Source organism: Anomaloglossus baeobatrachus, chromosome 12 (assembly GCF_048569485.1).
Source record: "Anomaloglossus baeobatrachus isolate aAnoBae1 chromosome 12, aAnoBae1.hap1, whole genome shotgun sequence".
Taxonomy (NCBI): Eukaryota; Metazoa; Chordata; class Amphibia; order Anura; family Aromobatidae; genus Anomaloglossus; species Anomaloglossus baeobatrachus.
Window position 1 is genome coordinate 13,703,724 of NC_134364.1, and position 18,277 is coordinate 13,722,000.

The 18,277-nt window shown below is 48.8% G+C and overlaps 1 protein-coding gene across 1 annotated transcript in view; it reads right to left on the bottom strand.

The window, feature by feature from the left end:
• Positions 1-18,277, bottom strand: part of LOC142258014 (plasma serine protease inhibitor-like) — a 105,672-nt gene that overhangs the window by 55,169 nt on the left and 32,226 nt on the right. Inside the window, exons 2-4 of the mRNA XM_075330433.1 lie at positions 7,191-7,345; positions 4,495-4,759; positions 3,763-3,895 (exon numbers count right to left, since the gene is read on the bottom strand). Of these exons, the coding sequence (XP_075186548.1) occupies positions 3,763-3,895; positions 4,495-4,759; positions 7,191-7,341 (549 nt within the window). The 5' untranslated portion in view covers positions 7,342-7,345. The remainder of the gene's footprint in view (positions 1-3,762; positions 3,896-4,494; positions 4,760-7,190; positions 7,346-18,277) is intronic.

The window sequence follows — 18,277 nt, forward strand, 5'->3', positions numbered from 1 at the left end:
GATAGATAGAGGGATAGATAGATAGAGGGATAGATAGATAGAGGGATAGATAGAGGGATAGATAGATAGATAGAGGGATAGATAGATAGAGGGATAGAGGGATAGATAGAGGGATAGATAGATAGAGGGATAGATAGATAGAGGGATAGATAGATAGATAGATAGATAGATAGATAGATAGATAGAGGGATAGATAGATAGAGGGATAGATAGATAGAGGGATAGATAGATAGAGGGATAGAGGGATAGATTGATACATAGAGGTGTAAGGGGTAGTCGGACCCCTGGTAGTGAAGGAGCGGTTTTCCCCCCCTTGAAGACGCCACAGTAGTATGGTGGCAAATTGTAAATGTTAATGGTAAAATGTTACCTGTCATAAACTGTTTCCCCACTAGGTGCCAGTGTAGAGCAGTGGTTTCCATGGTAACAGTGGCAGGGAAAGAGGGGAGGGCAGCCTAGGTGGGGAAGGAAGGGTTCTGAATGCAGAGTCCAGTGTGCAGTGAGATGTGAGAGGCGAGCAAGCTCGGTCTGAGGAGAAGTGCCGGGGCAGAGTGCAGGAGTGGGTGCTGTGGCAGTGGAGCGAAGAAGTTGGAGCTAATCCGGAGCCGGTAGTGAGTACTCGAGCCGTCCCCTAGTTCAATACAAATCCCTGGGAAAGGGCTGGACTAAAATCGGGATAGGAGTACCACTGCTAGGGGCATAACAATTGGCCCCTGCAGGCAAAGGAAAGTGCCCGTAGAGAAGAAAGAAACCGTTTTCGTAGGAAAGGACTTGTAACTTGTAACGTACTAAAGTAAGCCTGCTGCAAACAGAAAGATGGAAGCTTTGTTTAATAAAACGGTGTTTGGTTTATCCGCTGCCTGCAATTGTCTCTTTCCTGAAAGTGAAGAAGGAGCTGGAGAGCACAGAAAGAACGCTGTCATGAATGGGCCCCATGCATCCACACTCTGCCCCAACAACACACCTGTTTTGCAAGTAACGGCCGGGCCGGGGTTCAGCCTGCGGCCCACAAGGCGAGGGGACCCGACAATACGAGCGCCTCCAGGGACGGAAGCGGCTTTTATCTATACAGGAGCTCTCTGTGCTGCTGCCGATTCCATTAAGGAAAGACACTGTGGATCTGCATACCCAACTGAGTCTTTATTATGCCTCCTGATGAACCACAGTAATTCATGTGGGGAAACGCGTTGAGGTGAAGATTAACCTAAACAGACTTGATGAAAAATACTCACTCTCAATATACTGGGACTGGATTCTATACGCTTCAATTTCTTTGGACCTACTTGAATTATAGTGGCGTCTGCCATGAATATAATGGAAAAGAACATATAAGTCCATAAGTTAAGTTATCTGTGGAGCACTATCCATTACCCCTGAGTGAGCAGTCTGTATATATATGAATTATTGTTTGCTATATGTATGCGAATTCTGTCCTTGATATCCAAGGCTGTATATGTACTATAATTAACTCACTGTAGGTGTGGATGTTTGTTAATCTTTTATATTTAAAAATAAAATAATATTTGGGAATATATTTGTTTGATACTGATGATATATATTCCCTAGGCCTAAGAGCCAATTACATACTAGACCCGACTACACCCCCTGAGGCGCCCCCTGCCCCCGTTACATTTTGGCGTAGTCGGCAGGATCAAGCTCGCAGAAGAGAAACCCCGAGCAGAGACCAAGTGGTGCCTGATGTACTGAACAGGCCACAAGATGGCGGCAAGATGGCGGCCGTCCTCATGGACTCAGCGGAGGCGCGAAAATTTGGCGCCAAACGAAAAGTGCTGGGCTGGCCTGGACAGAGGAAGAAGCCCGGAGTGCACCGCCCAATGAGGGGAGGTACCAGCCCCAAGAAGACCCATGACGCCCATTGTGAGCTGCAGAGGTCCGGAGACGTGGGCGGCGCTGCAAGAAGCAGAAGGCGTCGCCAACACTGTGCGGACCTGGTGAGTGAAGCCGGGGGCGGAGGATGGGCCGAAATGAGGAAAGAAGCACTGGAGCCACAGCCGTGTTATGAGCCGTACTGTAGGCTACCCCGCTTACCTGGGCAGTCCCTCTCCGACTATGTGAGGGCCCAGCGGGCCGAATGGCTGCGTGCATATAACCCTACGTGAAGAAGTGGTCATCCGGAAGAGAATGCTATTTGTTGTTGAGAGCCGGTGCTGTTAGGAGCCGGCGAATGTTTACAGTTCAAGCAACGTTAAAAGTACTGAACCCGGGAGTAGAAGAATGCAGGACTATGCATGGACTCCTTCCGTGACTGTTACGAAGGAATCTTGTTGTATTGTTGTTTTCTGCCCACCCAAAGACCGGGAGCGCTTGGAAATAGCCTCCGGGCAGAAGGTCAGCTAAGACTGGGAGCGCCTGAGGAGGGCCTCCGGGCAGATGTGTGACTAAGACCAGGAGCTTCCCTGGAGGGACTCCGGGCACCAAACTTGTGTGCCAGTCTGTGTGTTTTAAGTATTGTGTTTTCCTACATGTGTTGTTTTGCAGGTACGAACCTCGCCAGGAGGCTGAGGTTAAAGAGGGGAGGAATGTAAGAGGTAGTCGGACCCCTGGTAGTGAAGGAGCGGTCCCATCCCCCTGAAGACGACACAGTAGTATGGTGGCAAATTGTAAATGTTAATGGTAAAATGTTACCTGTCATAAACTGTTTCCCCACTAGGTGCCAGTGTAGAGCAGTGGTTCCCATGGTAACAGTGGCAGGGAAAGAGGGGAGGGCAGCCTAGGTGGGGAAGGAAGGGTTCTGAATGCAGTCCAGTGTGCAGTGAGATGTGAGAGGCGAGCAAGCTCAGTCTGAAGTGCCGGGGCAAGTGCAGGAGTGGGTGCTGTGGCAGTGGAGCGAAGAAGTTGGAGCTAATCCGGAGCCGGTAGTGAGTACTGGAGCCGTCCCCTAGTTCAATACAAATCCCTGGGAAAGGGCTGGACTAAAATCGGGATAGGAGTACCACTGCTAGGGGCATAACAATTGGCCCCTGCAGGCAAAGGAAAGTGCCCGTAGAGAAGAAAGAAACCGTTTTCGTAGAAAAGGACCTGTAACTTGTAACGTACTAAAGTAAGCCTGCTGCAAACAGAAAGATGGAAGCTTTGTTTAATAAAACGGTGTTTGGTTTATCTGCTGCCTGCAATTGTCTCTTTCCTGAAAGTGAAGAAGGAGCTGGAGAGCACAGAAAGAACGCTGTCATGAATGGGCCCCATGCATCCACACTCTGCCCCAACAACACACCTGTTTTGCAAGTAACGGCCAGGCCGGGGTTCAGCCTGCGGCCCACAAGGCGAGGGGACCCGACTACACCCCCTGAGGCGCCCCCTGCCGCCGTTACAGAGGGATAGATAGATAGATAGAGGGATAGATAGATAGAGGGATAGATAGATAGAGGGATAGATAGATAGAGGGATAGATAGATAGATAGAGGGATAGATAGAGGGATAGATAGCTAGATAGAGGGATAGATAGATAGATAGATAGATAGATAGATAGATAGCTAGATAGAGGGATAGATAGATAGATAGCTAGATAGAGGGATAGATAGATAGATGGATAGAGGGATAGATAGAGGGATAGATAGATAGATAGAGGGATAGATAGATAGATAGATAGAGGGATAGATAGAGGGATAGATAGATAGATAGATAGATAGATAGATAGATAGATAGAGGGATAGATAGATAGATAGATAGATAGATAGATAGATAGATAGATAGATAGATAGATAGATAGATAGATAGAGGGATAGAGGGATAGATAGATCTTACATTAGAAATCTTAACGTTGGCTTCTCCGGTGATACCAGATAGATCAGCGTCTACTATGTCCCTCTTCCTTAATGCTCTTTTATTGTTGATGATGCTGGGGACATTAAATATCGGGAGGTGCAGCTCCACATCGCTGTGTACAATGAAGAGAAACAGAATTACAAAATTATAAGATGCAAAATTTGGCACAGCTCCACCCCTCTCCCCTCCTCCTCCCCCGTTACCCCCTTCTCCTACCCCCTCCTCCTCGTATCATTTTATACTTGTTGCTCACATTCTCTTATTTTGCCCCATTTTGGAAAAGATGTTGAAAAATGTGCAAAATAGTTAATAAAAGGAAAAGAAGCCCTCATTCATCTTTACAACAAACTCATGACCCTCCTGCGCCATTTTTATGAATTTGTTGCTAAAAAAAAAGGTAGGGACTACTTCACAATAAAAGATAAAGTATGATTTGTGTGACCGGGTGACTAAAGACCGTCCTCCACAGCCTCCATAAGGACTGAAAACTCTGGAGAAACCTCTAGGTATTGGAGGACGCCATTGTCTTCATTATTCTGAACAGAAATAAGAAGTGTAAATTCTTCACTTTTCCTAGAATCGGAATGACTGGATCCTGCACCATGAAGTGTCGGGGATCGGAGATCTGCCAGAGGCTCCCATATTACCACATTTGAATGTTTGGGAAGGTTTGCTCCATGTTCTTCAGTTTCTGTTTACACTGATTCTTACCGCATCGCCATAGATTTTTTCCACTTCTGAATTGTTTCTTCATTTAGAGTCTGTTCCATTTTGGATTCCTTCCCCTCATTTGGCAGGATGAATAATGCCTTGGCCAGTCCTTTGTAGGGTATGGAGACCATGGTGGCATCATCGGTTAAGGCCACTTCGTACATCCCTTTTATTATCATGAACGGCACCTTCACAATTGTCTTCTCATTTACATGAAAATCTCCCTCTTCTGTCCTTATCTTGTCAGATGGATTTTCTAATTTTGCTGCAGATAAATGGAGAGAAGAATAAAAGTTATTGTATAATATGGTCCAGTATAATATACCGCTACCTGACTGTGGTGTAAATGAAGCTCGTGCAGCTTCCATGCCCAACACCCAAGACATCCACCATGGCCGATCACTGGTGCCAAGACGTGGTCATCTGTCAGTGTTTTCTATTCTCGGCTCTGTGCTCACTGAGTCTTTTTGCTGAGGTTTTTGCATTGCTGTGCACCATGTCCAGCTCTTGCATCAAGTTTTCAGGCACTTTGCAGACAGAATTTGCGAATGGAAGTCCTTAGGGCACTAACGAGGAAGGACGGAGGCAGAATTTACAATCCCATGAGAGGGAGTCTATGGGCCCCATTCATTATTGCAGCAGTTGTCTGCCTGTTTATTGCTATTTTTATCTATTTTTCAATTGTCCCTTATTCTTCTTTTAATTTGCAATATTATATTTTTACATCTACAGTGCTGGCCAAAAGTATTGGCACCCCTGCAATTCTGTCAGATAATACTCAGTTTCTTCCTGAAAATGATTGCAATCACAAATTCTTTGCTATTATTACCTTCATTTATTTTGCTTGCAATGAAAAAACACAAAAGAGAATAAAACAAAAATCAAATCATTGATCATTTCACACAAAACTCCAAAAATAGGCCCGACAAAAGTATTGGCACCCTTAGCCTAATACTTGGTTGCACAACCTTTAGACAAAATTACTGCAAACCTCTTCCGGTAACCATCAACGAGTTTCTTATAATGCTCTGCTGGAATTTTAGACCATTCTTCTTTGGCAAACTGCTCCAGGTCCCCGAGATTTGAAGGGCGCCTTCTCCAAACTGCCATTGTGAGATCTCTCCACAGGTGCTCTATGGGGTTCAGGTCTGGACTCATCGCTGGCCACTTTAGTAGTCTCCAGTGCTTTCTCTCAAACCATTTTCTAGTGCTTTTTGAAGTGTGTTTTGGGTCATTGTCCTCCTGGAAGACCCATGACCTCTGAGGGAGACCCAGCTTTCTCACACTGGGCCCTACATTATGCTGTAAAATTTGTTGGTAGTCTTCAGACTTCATAATGCCATGCACACGGTCAAGCAGTCCAGTGCCAGAGGCAGCAAAGCAACCCCAAAACATCAGGGAACCTCCGCCATGTTTGACTGTAGGGACCGTGTTCTTTTCTTTGAATGCCTCTTTTTTTTCTTGTAAACTCTATGTTGATGGCTTTTCCCAAAAAGCTTTACTTTTGTCTCATCTGACCAGAGAACATTCTTCCAAAACGTTTTAGGCTTTCTCAGGTAAGTTTTGGCAAACTCCAGCCTGGCTTTTTTATGTCTCTGGGTAAGAAGTGGAGTCTTCCTGGGTATCCTACCATACAGTCCCTTTTCATTCAGACGCCGACGGATAGTGCGGGTTGACACTGCTGTACCCTCGGACTGCAGACTGCAGTTTGGATGTTAGTCGAGGTTCTTTATCCACCATCCGCACAATCTTGTGTTGAAATCTCTCGTCAGTTTTTCTTTTCCTTCCACATCTAGGGAGGTTAGCCACAGTGCCATGGGCTTTACACTTCTTGATGACACTGCGCACCGTAGACACAGGAACTTTCAGGTCTTTGGAGATGGATTTGTAGCCTTGAGATTGCTCATGCATCCTCACAATTTGGAGTCTCAAGTCCTCAGACAGTTCTTTGGTCTTCTTTCTTTCCTCCATGCTCAATGTGGTGCACACAAGGACACAGGACAGAGGCTGAGGCAACTTTAATCCATGTCAACTGGCTGCAAGTGTAATTTATCATTGACAACACCTGTTAGGTGCCACAGGTAAGTTACAGGGGCTGTTATTACACAAATTACAGAAGCAGCACAGGATTTTTCAAACAGTGCCAATACTTTTGTCCACCCCCTTTTTTATGTTTGGTGTGGAATTATATCCAATTTGGCTTTATGACAATTTTTTTTTTTTCATTGAAGACAAATTAAATGAAGATAATAATACCAAAGAATTCGTGATTGCAATCATTTTCAGGAAGAAACTGAGTATTCTCTGACAGAATTGCAGGGGTGCCAATACTTTTGGCCAGCACTGTATGTTGCATTTTCGCCTCGTTTCATCATTTTTCTAACGAATCGAAAAGTTGCTCGGATTTCTTTTTTGTATATCCTCTTGTACGCTCCTAGAATGATTTTATATAAACCTGAATTTTTTTGTTCAAATATTGAAATATTGTAACATTTTAAAGGAACATGAAACTTTTTTAGTTAAGGAGTCACAAAACAGGTTAAAGACAAAAATAAAGAGTATTTTAGAATATGCACATATTCCATGAACCTCGTCCTATGTGATCTTAAAAAGAAATGCAAACCAGAAGACATAAAAGAAAAGTGACAAAAAAATGCAAATAATGAATCGCTCTTTACGTGTAATATTGTGATTACCTTTGAAATAAATGTAGTTGATGAGGTCAATGATCAGGTCCTGGTCTACACGGTGCAGCAGCTCGGAGATCTTCCCGCGAGTGGTAGAATCATCTGCAGCAAGAACTAAGGGGAAAAGTAGAGCTGCTCCCAAAAATAGAAAGACCCTCATGGTTCTAAAAGAAAAGCAAAATGTTACTATTAGGTATTTGGGAGTATTCAGAGGATTGAGAGGACTGACTAATTACTAACCCTTTACTAACTAGTCTGCTATATCCTCAATGTGAGAAAAACGGATCACAACATGAACACATTAGGACTAGAGCTGCAGCCTCCCTGAGACCAAGAAGTACAAAGTGTTCAGTGCTCAGACCCTGACCACCACTGAGCAAGACACAGAAGTACAATGTGTTCAGTGCTCAGAGACACGGCCGAGGTGACGAGGCTGAGCCCGACCACCACTGAGCAAGACACAGAAGTACAAGGTGTTCAGTGCTCAGAGACATGGCCAAGGTGAGGAGGCTGAACCCGACAACCATTGAGCAAGGCTCAGACGTACAAGATGCTCACTGCTCAGAGACATGGCCAAGGTGAGGAGGCTGAACCCGACAACCACTGAGCAAGGCTCAGATGTACAAGATGCTCACTGCTCAGAGACACCTCCAAGGTGAAGAGGCTGAGTCCGACCACCACTGAGCAAGACACAGAAGTACAAGGTGTTCAGTGCTCAGAGACATGGCCAAGGTGAGGAGGCTGAACCCGACAACCACTGAGCAAGACACAGAAGTACAAGGTGTTCAGTGCTCAGAGACATAGCCGAGGTAAGGAGGCTGAACCCGATCACCACTGAGCAAGACACAGAAGTACAAAGTGTTCAGTGCTCAGAGACATGGCCAAGGTGAGGAGGCTGAACCTGACAACCACTGAGCAAGGCTCAGACATACAAGATGCTCACTGCTCAGAGACACCTCCAAGGTGAAGAGGCTGATCCTGACCACCACTGAGCAAGGCACAGACGTACAAGGTGTTCAGTGCTCAGTGCTCGGACACACTCCCGAGGTGAGGAGGCTGAGCCCGACCACCACTAAGCAAGATGTAGGCGATGGTCAGGATACCCTCACTCCTACTAAAGTGTTGTTTTAAAGTGTATTGCATAATGTATGTTTTGTGACTACTTTAAAGTGTAAGCTCTGCGTGTCACACATGTATGATAGTTATATATATTGGAATAGATGGAAGGTTTGTTGGTGCAGGCACAGAAATAGATACTATTGGTAACTAAGGCAACAGTGCCCCCTGTTCCAGGTGTGAGTTGGATTGGCTGACGCCTCCATTCATGGAGATTGGGGATGGTTTAACCCAGACAGAAAAAGTGCGGGAAAGTGTCTGTGAGGAGAGAGACGTCTGAGGGAGATTCAAGAAGTTGTTGTACCACAGGTGGAGAGAAAAGCCGGGACATTGTGTAGCGCTCCCGGGCAAGCAGCCCATCCGCTACCGTCGCTCGGATCCGGATCCGCGGTGGCTCGAGGGGTCTCCGGACCCGGTGGTCGTGCGGCCAATCGATTTAAAAAGAGGGGGGGAGATATGCACAGGGGGATTTTGGAAAGTTCGTGATGCCACCCATGGTGCGTGGTAATGTGAGGGACCACCACTGCTGTTGGGGAGCCCGGTAACGATGGTGTGGCAGCCTGATGTTTAACCCCTCCGTGGGTAGGGAGTTGGTGTCCCGGAGCCCGTTGGTGTTGGACGGTGGAGTTTGGGGTGCCATTGGGGGATAGGTGCAGAGGGGGTTTCCAATGTACCCACTCAGTCCTAGAATAACCACACCGACAGCTTGTAAACCAAAGTTACGAGCACCACCGTAGTCCACGGGGAGTACGCCTGGATCCGTGCACTCGGTTTTTGTTGTTGGTCTGTTGCCCTATCCCTGGCACTTTAATCTCACTTGGACCCGTTGGTATGAAACTCTCCGGGTCCCACTCACCCGTGTGGCTAGCAGAGTGAGTTTGCTCTCAGGGTTCACGCGTAGGATTTCTTTGGACTGTAGTGGAAAAGTCCTATCCCATCGGTGCACTAGTACCCCGATTTTGGAGCGGGTTGGTGATGACACTTGAAGTCTTCACCCCCGTCGGGTAAATTACCGGAACGCGTTAAGCTACTTTCTGGCCTGGGGTCCACGTACCCCGTCGTGCCCTGGCCCCTGCCCAGTGATAGCTCAAGGCCGCCGGCTGCTTTCCTCGGCAGTCCGTGCCCCTTGACACTGTTCCCTGCGACCGGGGTTCCAGCTCCTAACAGGCCCAGACCAACGTCTGCGACCTAGTACTCAGGAGTAGAGATGAGCGAACCGGTCCCGGTTCGGCTCGAGGCGGTTCGCCGAACGGGGGGTCTGGCTCGAGTTCGGCTCGTCGAACGTTCGACGAACCGAACTCGAGCCCATAGGAAACAATGGCAGGCAATCACAAACACAGTAAAACACCTAGAAAACACCCTGAAAGGTGTCCAAAAGGTGACAAACAACTCACAACATAACACAAACACATGGGAAAGTGACAAGGACATATACTCATGTGAAAACAAAACAGCTGGACAAGGAAAAAGAGGGAGACACACAGATATATGAGTATATGCAAAGAAACATCGATTCCATTATTGTGCAACTTGAGCCCTGCTCATTTTAGGCTTCCAATCTGGATAAATTGCCTGAGCTCGCCACGTACGCCTTGAGGATCTTGTCGTGTCCTGCAGCCAGCGTTCTCTCGGAACCTGTCTTCAGTGCTGCTGGGGGTCTGCTGGCAGATAAGCACACGTGTCTGTCCACTGACAATGTGGACCTGGCTCTCAGAGGACTTTTCTTCCCCTGGGTCAGCCAGGGGAGGCGAAAGGCACGCGTATTTTTGAGAGTGCTTCATGCAAAGCATCTTTTTCTTTTTCAAAAGGGGGCTCAACCGATGCCAGTCAAGTGGGGTGTGTGTGGCCCAGTTAGTGGCAACGAGGGAGACTGTGGTTGGAGTCCCCTCGCTGTGTCTCTAAAAGAACCAAGATGAACAAGTCATGGCTCTCAGAGGACTTTTCTTCCCCTGGGTCAGCCAGGGGACGGGAAAGGCACGCGTATTTTTGAGAGTGCTTCATGCAAAGCATCTTTTTCTTTGTCAAAAGGGGGGCTCAACCGATGCCAGTCAAGTGGGGTGTGTGTGGCCCAGTTAGTGGCAACGAGGGAGACTGTGGTTGGAGTCCCCTCGCTGTGTCTCTAAAAGAACCAAGATGAACAAGTCATGGCTCTCAGAGGACTTTTCTTCCCCTGGGTCAGCCAGGGGACGGGAAAGGCACGCGTATTTTTGAGAGTGCTTCATGCAAAGCATCTTTTTCTTTTTCAAAAGGGGGCTCAACCGATGCCAGTCAAGTGGGGTGTGTGTGGCCCAGTTAGTGGCAACGAGGGAGACTGTGGTTGGAGTCCCCTCGCTGTGTCTCTAAAAGAACCAAGATGAACAAGTCATGGCTCTCAGAGGACTTTTCTTCCCCTGGGTCAGCCAGGGGACGGGAAAGGCACGCGTATTTTTGAGAGTGCTTCATGCAAAGCATCTTTTTCTTTTTCAAAAGGGTGCTCAACCGATGCCAGTCAAGTGGGGTGTGTGTGGCCCAGTTAGTGGCAACGAGGGAGACTGTGGTTGGAGTCCCCTCGCTGTGTCTCTAAAAGAACCAAGATGAACAAGTCATGGCTCTCAGAGGACTTTTCTTCCCCTGGGTCAGCCAGGGGACGGGAAAGGCACGCGTATTTTTGAGAGTGCTTCATGCAAAGCATCTTTTTCTTTTTCAAAAGGGGGCTCAACCGATGCCAGTCAAGTGGGGTGTGTGTGGCCCAGTTAGTGGCAACGAGGGAGACTGTGGTTGGAGTCCCCTCGCTGTGTCTCTAAAAGAACCAAGATGAACAAGTCATGGCTCTCAGAGGACTTTTCTTCCCCTGGGTCAGCCAGGGGACGGGAAAGGCACGCGTATTTTTGAGAGTGCTTCATGCAAAGCATCTTTTTCTTTGTCAAAAGGGGGGCTCAACCGATGCCAGTCAAGTGGGGTGTGTGTGGCCCAGTTAGTGGCAACGAGGGAGACTGTGGTTGGAGTCCCCTCGCTGTGTCTCTAAAAGAACCAAGATGAACAAGTCATGGCTCTCAGAGGACTTTTCTTCCCCTGGGTCAGCCAGGGGACGGGAAAGGCACGCGTATTTTTGAGAGTGCTTCATGCAAAGCATCTTTTTCTTTGTCAAAAGGGGGGCTCAACCGATGCCAGTCAAGTGGGGTGTGTGTGGCCCAGTTAGTGGCAACGAGGGAGACTGTGGTTGGAGTCCCCTCGCTGTGTCTCTAAAAGAACCAAGATGAACAAGTCATGGCTCTCAGAGGACTTTTCTTCCCCTGGGTCAGCCAGGGGACGGGAAAGGCACGCGTATTTTTGAGAGTGCTTCATGCAAAGCATCTTTTTCTTTGTCAAAAGGGGGGCTCAACCGATGCCAGTCAAGTGGGGTGTGTGTGGCCCAGTTAGTGGCAACGAGGGAGACTGTGGTTGGAGTCCCCTCGCTGTGTCTCTAAAAGAACCAAGATGAACAAGTCATGGCTCTCAGAGGACTTTTCTTCCCCTGGGTCAGCCAGGGGACGGGAAAGGCACGCGTATTTTTGAGAGTGCTTCATGCAAAGCATCTTTTTCTTTTTCAAAAGGGGGCTCAACCGATGCCAGTCAAGTGGGGTGTGTGTGGCCCAGTTAGTGGCAACGAGGGAGACTGTGGTTGGAGTCCCCTCGCTGTGTCTCTAAAAGAACCAAGATGAACAAGTCATGGCTCTCAGAGGACTTTTCTTCCCCTGGGTCAGCCAGGGGACGGGAAAGGCACGCGTATTTTTGAGAGTGCTTCATGCAAAGCATCTTTTTCTTTGTCAAAAGGGGGGCTCAACCGATGCCAGTCAAGTGGGGTGTGTGTGGCCCAGTTAGTGGCAACGAGGGAGACTGTGGTTGGAGTCCCCTCGCTGTGTCTCTAAAAGAACCAAGATGAACAAGTCATGGCTCTCAGAGGACTTTTCTTCCCCTGGGTCAGCCAGGGGACGGGAAAGGCACGCGTATTTTTGAGAGTGCTTCATGCAAAGCATCTTTTTCTTTTTCAAAAGGGGGCTCAACCGATGCCAGTCAAGTGGGGTGTGTGTGGCCCAGTTAGTGGCAACGAGGGAGACTGTGGTTGGAGTCCCCTCGCTGTGTCTCTAAAAGAACCACTTTTCTTCCCCTGGGTCAGCCAGGGGACGGGAAAGGCACGCGTATTTTTGAGAGTGCTTCATGCAAAGCATCTTTTTCTTTTTCAAAAGGGGGCTCAACCGATGCCAGTCAAGTGGGGTGTGTGTGGCCCAGTTAGTGGCAACGAGGGAGACTGTGGTTGGAGTCCCCTCGCTGTGTCTCTAAAAGAACCAAGATGAACAAGTCATGGCTCTCAGAGGACTTTTCTTCCCCTGGGTCAGCCAGGGGACGGGAAAGGCACGCGTATTTTTGAGAGTGCTTCATGCAAAGCATCTTTTTCTTTTTCAAAAGGGGGCTCAACCGATGCCAGTCAAGTGGGGTGTGTGTGGCCCAGTTAGTGGCAACGAGGGAGACTGTGGTTGGAGTCCCCTCGCTGTGTCTCTAAAAGAACCAAGATGAACAAGTCATGGCTCTCAGAGGACTTTTCTTCCCCTGGGTCAGCCAGGGGACGGGAAAGGCACGCGTATTTTTGAGAGTGCTTCATGCAAAGCATCTTTTTCTTTGTCAAAAGGGGGGCTCAACCGATGCCAGTCAAGTGGGGTGTGTGTGGCCCAGTTAGTGGCAACGAGGGAGACTGTGGTTGGAGTCCCCTCGCTGTGTCTCTAAAAGAACCAAGATGAACAAGTCATGGCTCTCAGAGGACTTTTCTTCCCCTGGGTCAGCCAGGGGACGGGAAAGGCACGCGTATTTTTGAGAGTGCTTCATGCAAAGCATCTTTTTCTTTTTCAAAAGGGGGCTCAACCGATGCCAGTCAAGTGGGGTGTGTGTGGCCCAGTTAGTGGCAACGAGGGAGACTGTGGTTGGAGTCCCCTCGCTGTGTCTCTAAAAGAACCAAGATGAACAAGTCATGGCTCTCAGAGGACTTTTCTTCCCCTGGGTCAGCCAGGGGACGGGAAAGGCACGCGTATTTTTGAGAGTGCTTCATGCAAAGCATCTTTTTCTTTTTCAAAAGGGGGCTCAACCGATGCCAGTCAAGTGGGGTGTGTGTGGCCCAGTTAGTGGCAACGAGGGAGACTGTGGTTGGAGTCCCCTCGCTGTGTCTCTAAAAGAACCAAGATGAACAAGTCATGGCTCTCAGAGGACTTTTCTTCCCCTGGGTCAGCCAGGGGACGGGAAAGGCACGCGTATTTTTGAGAGTGCTTCATGCAAAGCATCTTTTTCTTTGTCAAAAGGGGGGCTCAACCGATGCCAGTCAAGTGGGGTGTGTGTGGCCCAGTTAGTGGCAACGAGGGAGACTGTGGTTGGAGTCCCCTCGCTGTGTCTCTAAAAGAACCAAGATGAACAAGTCATGGCTCTCAGAGGACTTTTCTTCCCCTGGGTCAGCCAGGGGACGGGAAAGGCACGCGTATTTTTGAGAGTGCTTCATGCAAAGCATCTTTTTCTTTTTCAAAAGGGGGCTCAACCGATGCCAGTCAAGTGGGGTGTGTGTGGCCCAGTTAGTGGCAACGAGGGAGACTGTGGTTGGAGTCCCCTCGCTGTGTCTCTAAAAGAACCACTTTTCTTCCCCTGGGTCAGCCAGGGGACGGGAAAGGCACGCGTATTTTTGAGAGTGCTTCATGCAAAGCATCTTTTTCTTTTTCAAAAGGGGGCTCAACCGATGCCAGTCAAGTGGGGTGTGTGTGGCCCAGTTAGTGGCAACGAGGGAGACTGTGGTTGGAGTCCCCTCGCTGTGTCTCTAAAAGAACCAAGATGAACAAGTCATGGCTCTCAGAGGACTTTTCTTCCCCTGGGTCAGCCAGGGGACGGGAAAGGCACGCGTATTTTTGAGAGTGCTTCATGCAAAGCATCTTTTTCTTTTTCAAAAGGGGGCTCAACCGATGCCAGTCAAGTGGGGTGTGTGTGGCCCAGTTAGTGGCAACGAGGGAGACTGTGGTTGGAGTCCCCTCGCTGTGTCTCTAAAAGAACCAAGATGAACAAGTCATGGCTCTCAGAGGACTTTTCTTCCCCTGGGTCAGCCAGGGGACGGGAAAGGCACGCGTATTTTTGAGAGTGCTTCATGCAAAGCATCTTTTTCTTTTTCAAAAGGGGGCTCAACCGATGCCAGTCAAGTGGGGTGTGTGTGGCCCAGTTAGTGGCAACGAGGGAGACTGTGGTTGGAGTCCCCTCGCTGTGTTTTACATGCTTTTAGAAGGGCATGAAATGGCTTGGAGGTTGACTTTCATCATATGCAAACTGTTGGCTACCAAAATGCTGCCTTTCCAACAACTGTGGTTATAGGCAATGAGGAACATACTGATGAAGATGAGACGCAGATACCCGATTGGGATGACAACTTAAATATTCGGTCAGGGCAAGAAGAAACTCGGTCTGAGGGGTAGGGGAGTGCAAACACAACAATTGATGATTAAGTTCTAGATCACACCTACTGTCAACCCACAGTCAGACACTCGAGGAGGTCAACAGAGGCGGTGGAGGAGGATGCAACCGACGTCGAAGTAACCTGGCGCCTTCCTGGACACAGTCGGAGCACTGGTAGCACGTCTACAACTGCATCCTCAGCCACCACTCTGCCTCTGAGCATTATTCGGGGTGGATCAACAGGTCGCATGGCCTCTAAGCCTTGCCTAGCCAGGTCCTTTTTTGACATAGAAAAAGATCGCCCAAATTATGTGATCTGTAAAATTTGTCATGGTTCTCTTAGTAGAGGTCAAAACCTCAGCAGTTTGACAACTTCTTCCATGAATCGTCACATGAATAAATATCATATGGCCCGATGGGAAGCTCACCGTGCTGCAATGCGGCCTAGCGGAGCGAACCATCCACCGCCTGCCCCTTCCAGTGCATCCGCGCGCTCGTCATCTTCTAGGACTGTGGGGACAGCTGTCACACCTGTTTTTCCACCCACAACTTCCACCACTGTAACCGCAACAGGCAGTTTGCTTGGTAGGTCGTCAGTTGGTTTGGAAGGGGAAACAAGTGAGTGTGTACAGCTCTCTCAGACATCGATAGCACCAACTTTGGATGAAGGCAACATCATGTCTCCGCCTGCACTTTCCTCACAAAGCTGCATTTTTCCAGGGACACCCGACTCAACACCGTCTACACACAGCAGCCAGATCTCTGTCCCTCAGATGTGGTCAAATAAAAGGCCACTTCCTGCGACCCATGACAAAGCGAAGAGGTTGACTCTATCCCTCTGTAAGCTGTTGACTACAGAAATGCTGCCTTTCCGCCTAGTGGACACACAGGATTTTAGAGACCTTATGTCTGTCGCTGTGCCCCAGTACCAGATGCCTAGTCGCCACTACTTCTCTAAGAAAGGTGTGCCCGCGCTACACCAGCATGTCGCACACAACATCACCGCTTCCTTGAGAAACTCTGTGTGTGAACGGGTGCATTTCACCACCGATACTTGGACCAGTAAGCATGGACAGGGACGTTACATGTCGCTGACTGGCCACTGGGTAACTATGGTGATAGATGGTGAAGGGTCTGCTGCACAAGTCTTGCCGTCCCCACGACTTGTGTGTCAATCCTCTGTCTGTCCAAGTTCCGCCACTGCTTCTGCATCCTCCACCTCATCTGGGTCCTCCACCTCCGCCCCAAGCCTGCCTGGTCAGGCCACCAGCGTTCTCACTGCGCAGAAGGAATCACGCACCCCTCATTACTATGCTGGTAGCAGAGCGCAACGGCATCAGGCGGTCTTTAGCTTGACATGTCTTTGAAATAGGAGTCACACAGCGACTGAGTTGTGGGCAGCTCTGGAGACTGATTTTGATAAATGGTTGTCTCCACTCAACCTGCAGCCTGGTAAGGCCGTGTGCGACAATGCTGCAAACCTGGGTGCGGCCCTTCGCCTGGGCAAGGTGACACACGTGCCTTGTATGGCTCACGTGTTTAACCTTGTTGTCCAGCAATTTTTAACACACTATCCCGGCCTAGATGGCCTTCTGACCAGGGCACGGAAACTGTCTGCAGTGCTCACTTCCGCCGTTCAACCGCCGCACCGGAGCGACTTGCATCGCTCCAGAAGTCTTTCGGCCTGCCGGTTCATCGCCTGAAATGCGATGTGGCGACACGCTGGAATTCAACTCTCCACATGTTACAGCGACTGTGGCAGCACCGGCGAGCCCTGGTGCAATACGTCATGATGTATAGCCTGGGCCAACGAGATGCAGAAGTGGGGCAGATCACCCTGATGGAGTGATCTCAGATCAAGGACCTATGCACCCTTCTGCACAGTTTCGACATGGCGACGAATATGTTTAGCGCTGACAATGCCATTATCAGCATGACGATTACAGTCATTTACATGCTGGAGCACACGCTAAACACTATTCGTAGTCAGGGGGTGGGACAACAGGAAGGGGAGGAACTACAGGAGGATTCATATGCGCAAGACACAACAACATCACCAAGGTCCAGACGTTCATCATCACCAACGCGGCAGGCATGGGACCATGGGGGACAGGGATCAACAAGGGCGCATGGTAGCAGGCGACATGTTGAGGAAGGTGCAGGAGGACATGAAGATATGGAGGACGAACTGTCCATGGACATGGAAGACTCAGCAGATGAGGGGGACCTTGGTCAAATTTCAGTTGAAAGAGGTTGGGGGGAGATGACAGAGGAAGAAAGAACGGTTAGCACCTCTATGCCACAAACACAGCGTGGACTTGGTGCGCATGGCTGCGCAAGACACATGAGTGCCTTCTTGTTGCACTACCTCCAACATGACCCTCGTATTGTCAAAATTAGAAGTGATGATGACTACTGGCTTGCCACACTATTAGATCCCCGGGACAAGTCCAAATTTTGTGACATAATTCCACCCATAGAAAGGGACGCACGTATGCAGGAGTATCAGCAGAAGCTGTTACTCGATCTTAGCTCGGCTTTTCCACCAAACAACCGTGCAGGTGAAGGGAGTGATTCTCCCAGTTGTAACTTGACAAACATGGGACGGCCTCGTCATCTTCAACAGTCTACCCGTACCAGTAGGACCGTATCTGGTGCTGGTAACAGCAATTTTATGGAATCTTTTCATAATTTTTTTAGACCCTCCTTTGCAAGGCCACCAGAGACAACAAGTCTGACACATAGTCAACGGATGGAGAGGATGATACAGGAGTATCTCCAAATGAACATCGATGCAATGACTTTGCAAATGGAGCCTTGCTCCTTTTGTGCTTCAAATCTAGAAAAATGTCAAGAGCTCTCCAGTTACGCCTCGAAGATTTTGTCGTGTCCAGCTGCCAGCGTTGTCTCTGAACGTGTCTTCAGTGCTGCTGGGTGTGTGCTGACAGATAAGCGCACGCGTCTGTCCAGTGACAATGTGGACAGACTGACGTTCATCAAAATGAACAAGTCATGGATCCAGAAGGAATTTACTACCCCTGTGTCATCCTGGGGAGAGTAAATGCTTGTGGATTTGGAATGTGCTTGATGCAAATCAAAACATCCTGTTTGCAACTAGGGCACAAGTGCTGCCACTGATAAGGTGTCTGTGTGGGGCACAATTTTTGGAAAAAAAGGGAGACTCCGCTTGGAGTAACCCTTGCTTGCTGTGTTTTTTAAAAATGATACAAGATGAACAGATCTGAAGGCAAGATGAAGCCAACATCATGTCTCCGCCTGCACTTTTCTCACAAACCTGCATTTTTCCAGGGACACCCTACTCAACACCGTCTACAGACAGCAGCCAGATCTCTGTCCCTCAGATGTGGTCAAATAAAAGGCCACTTACTGCGACCCATGACAAAGCTAAGTGGTTGACTCTATCCCTCTGTAAGCTGTTGGCTACCGAAATGCTGCCTTTACGCGTAGTGGACACACAGGATTTTACAGACCTTATGTCTGTCGCTGTGCCCCAGTACCAGATGCCCAATCACCACTGCTTCTCCAAG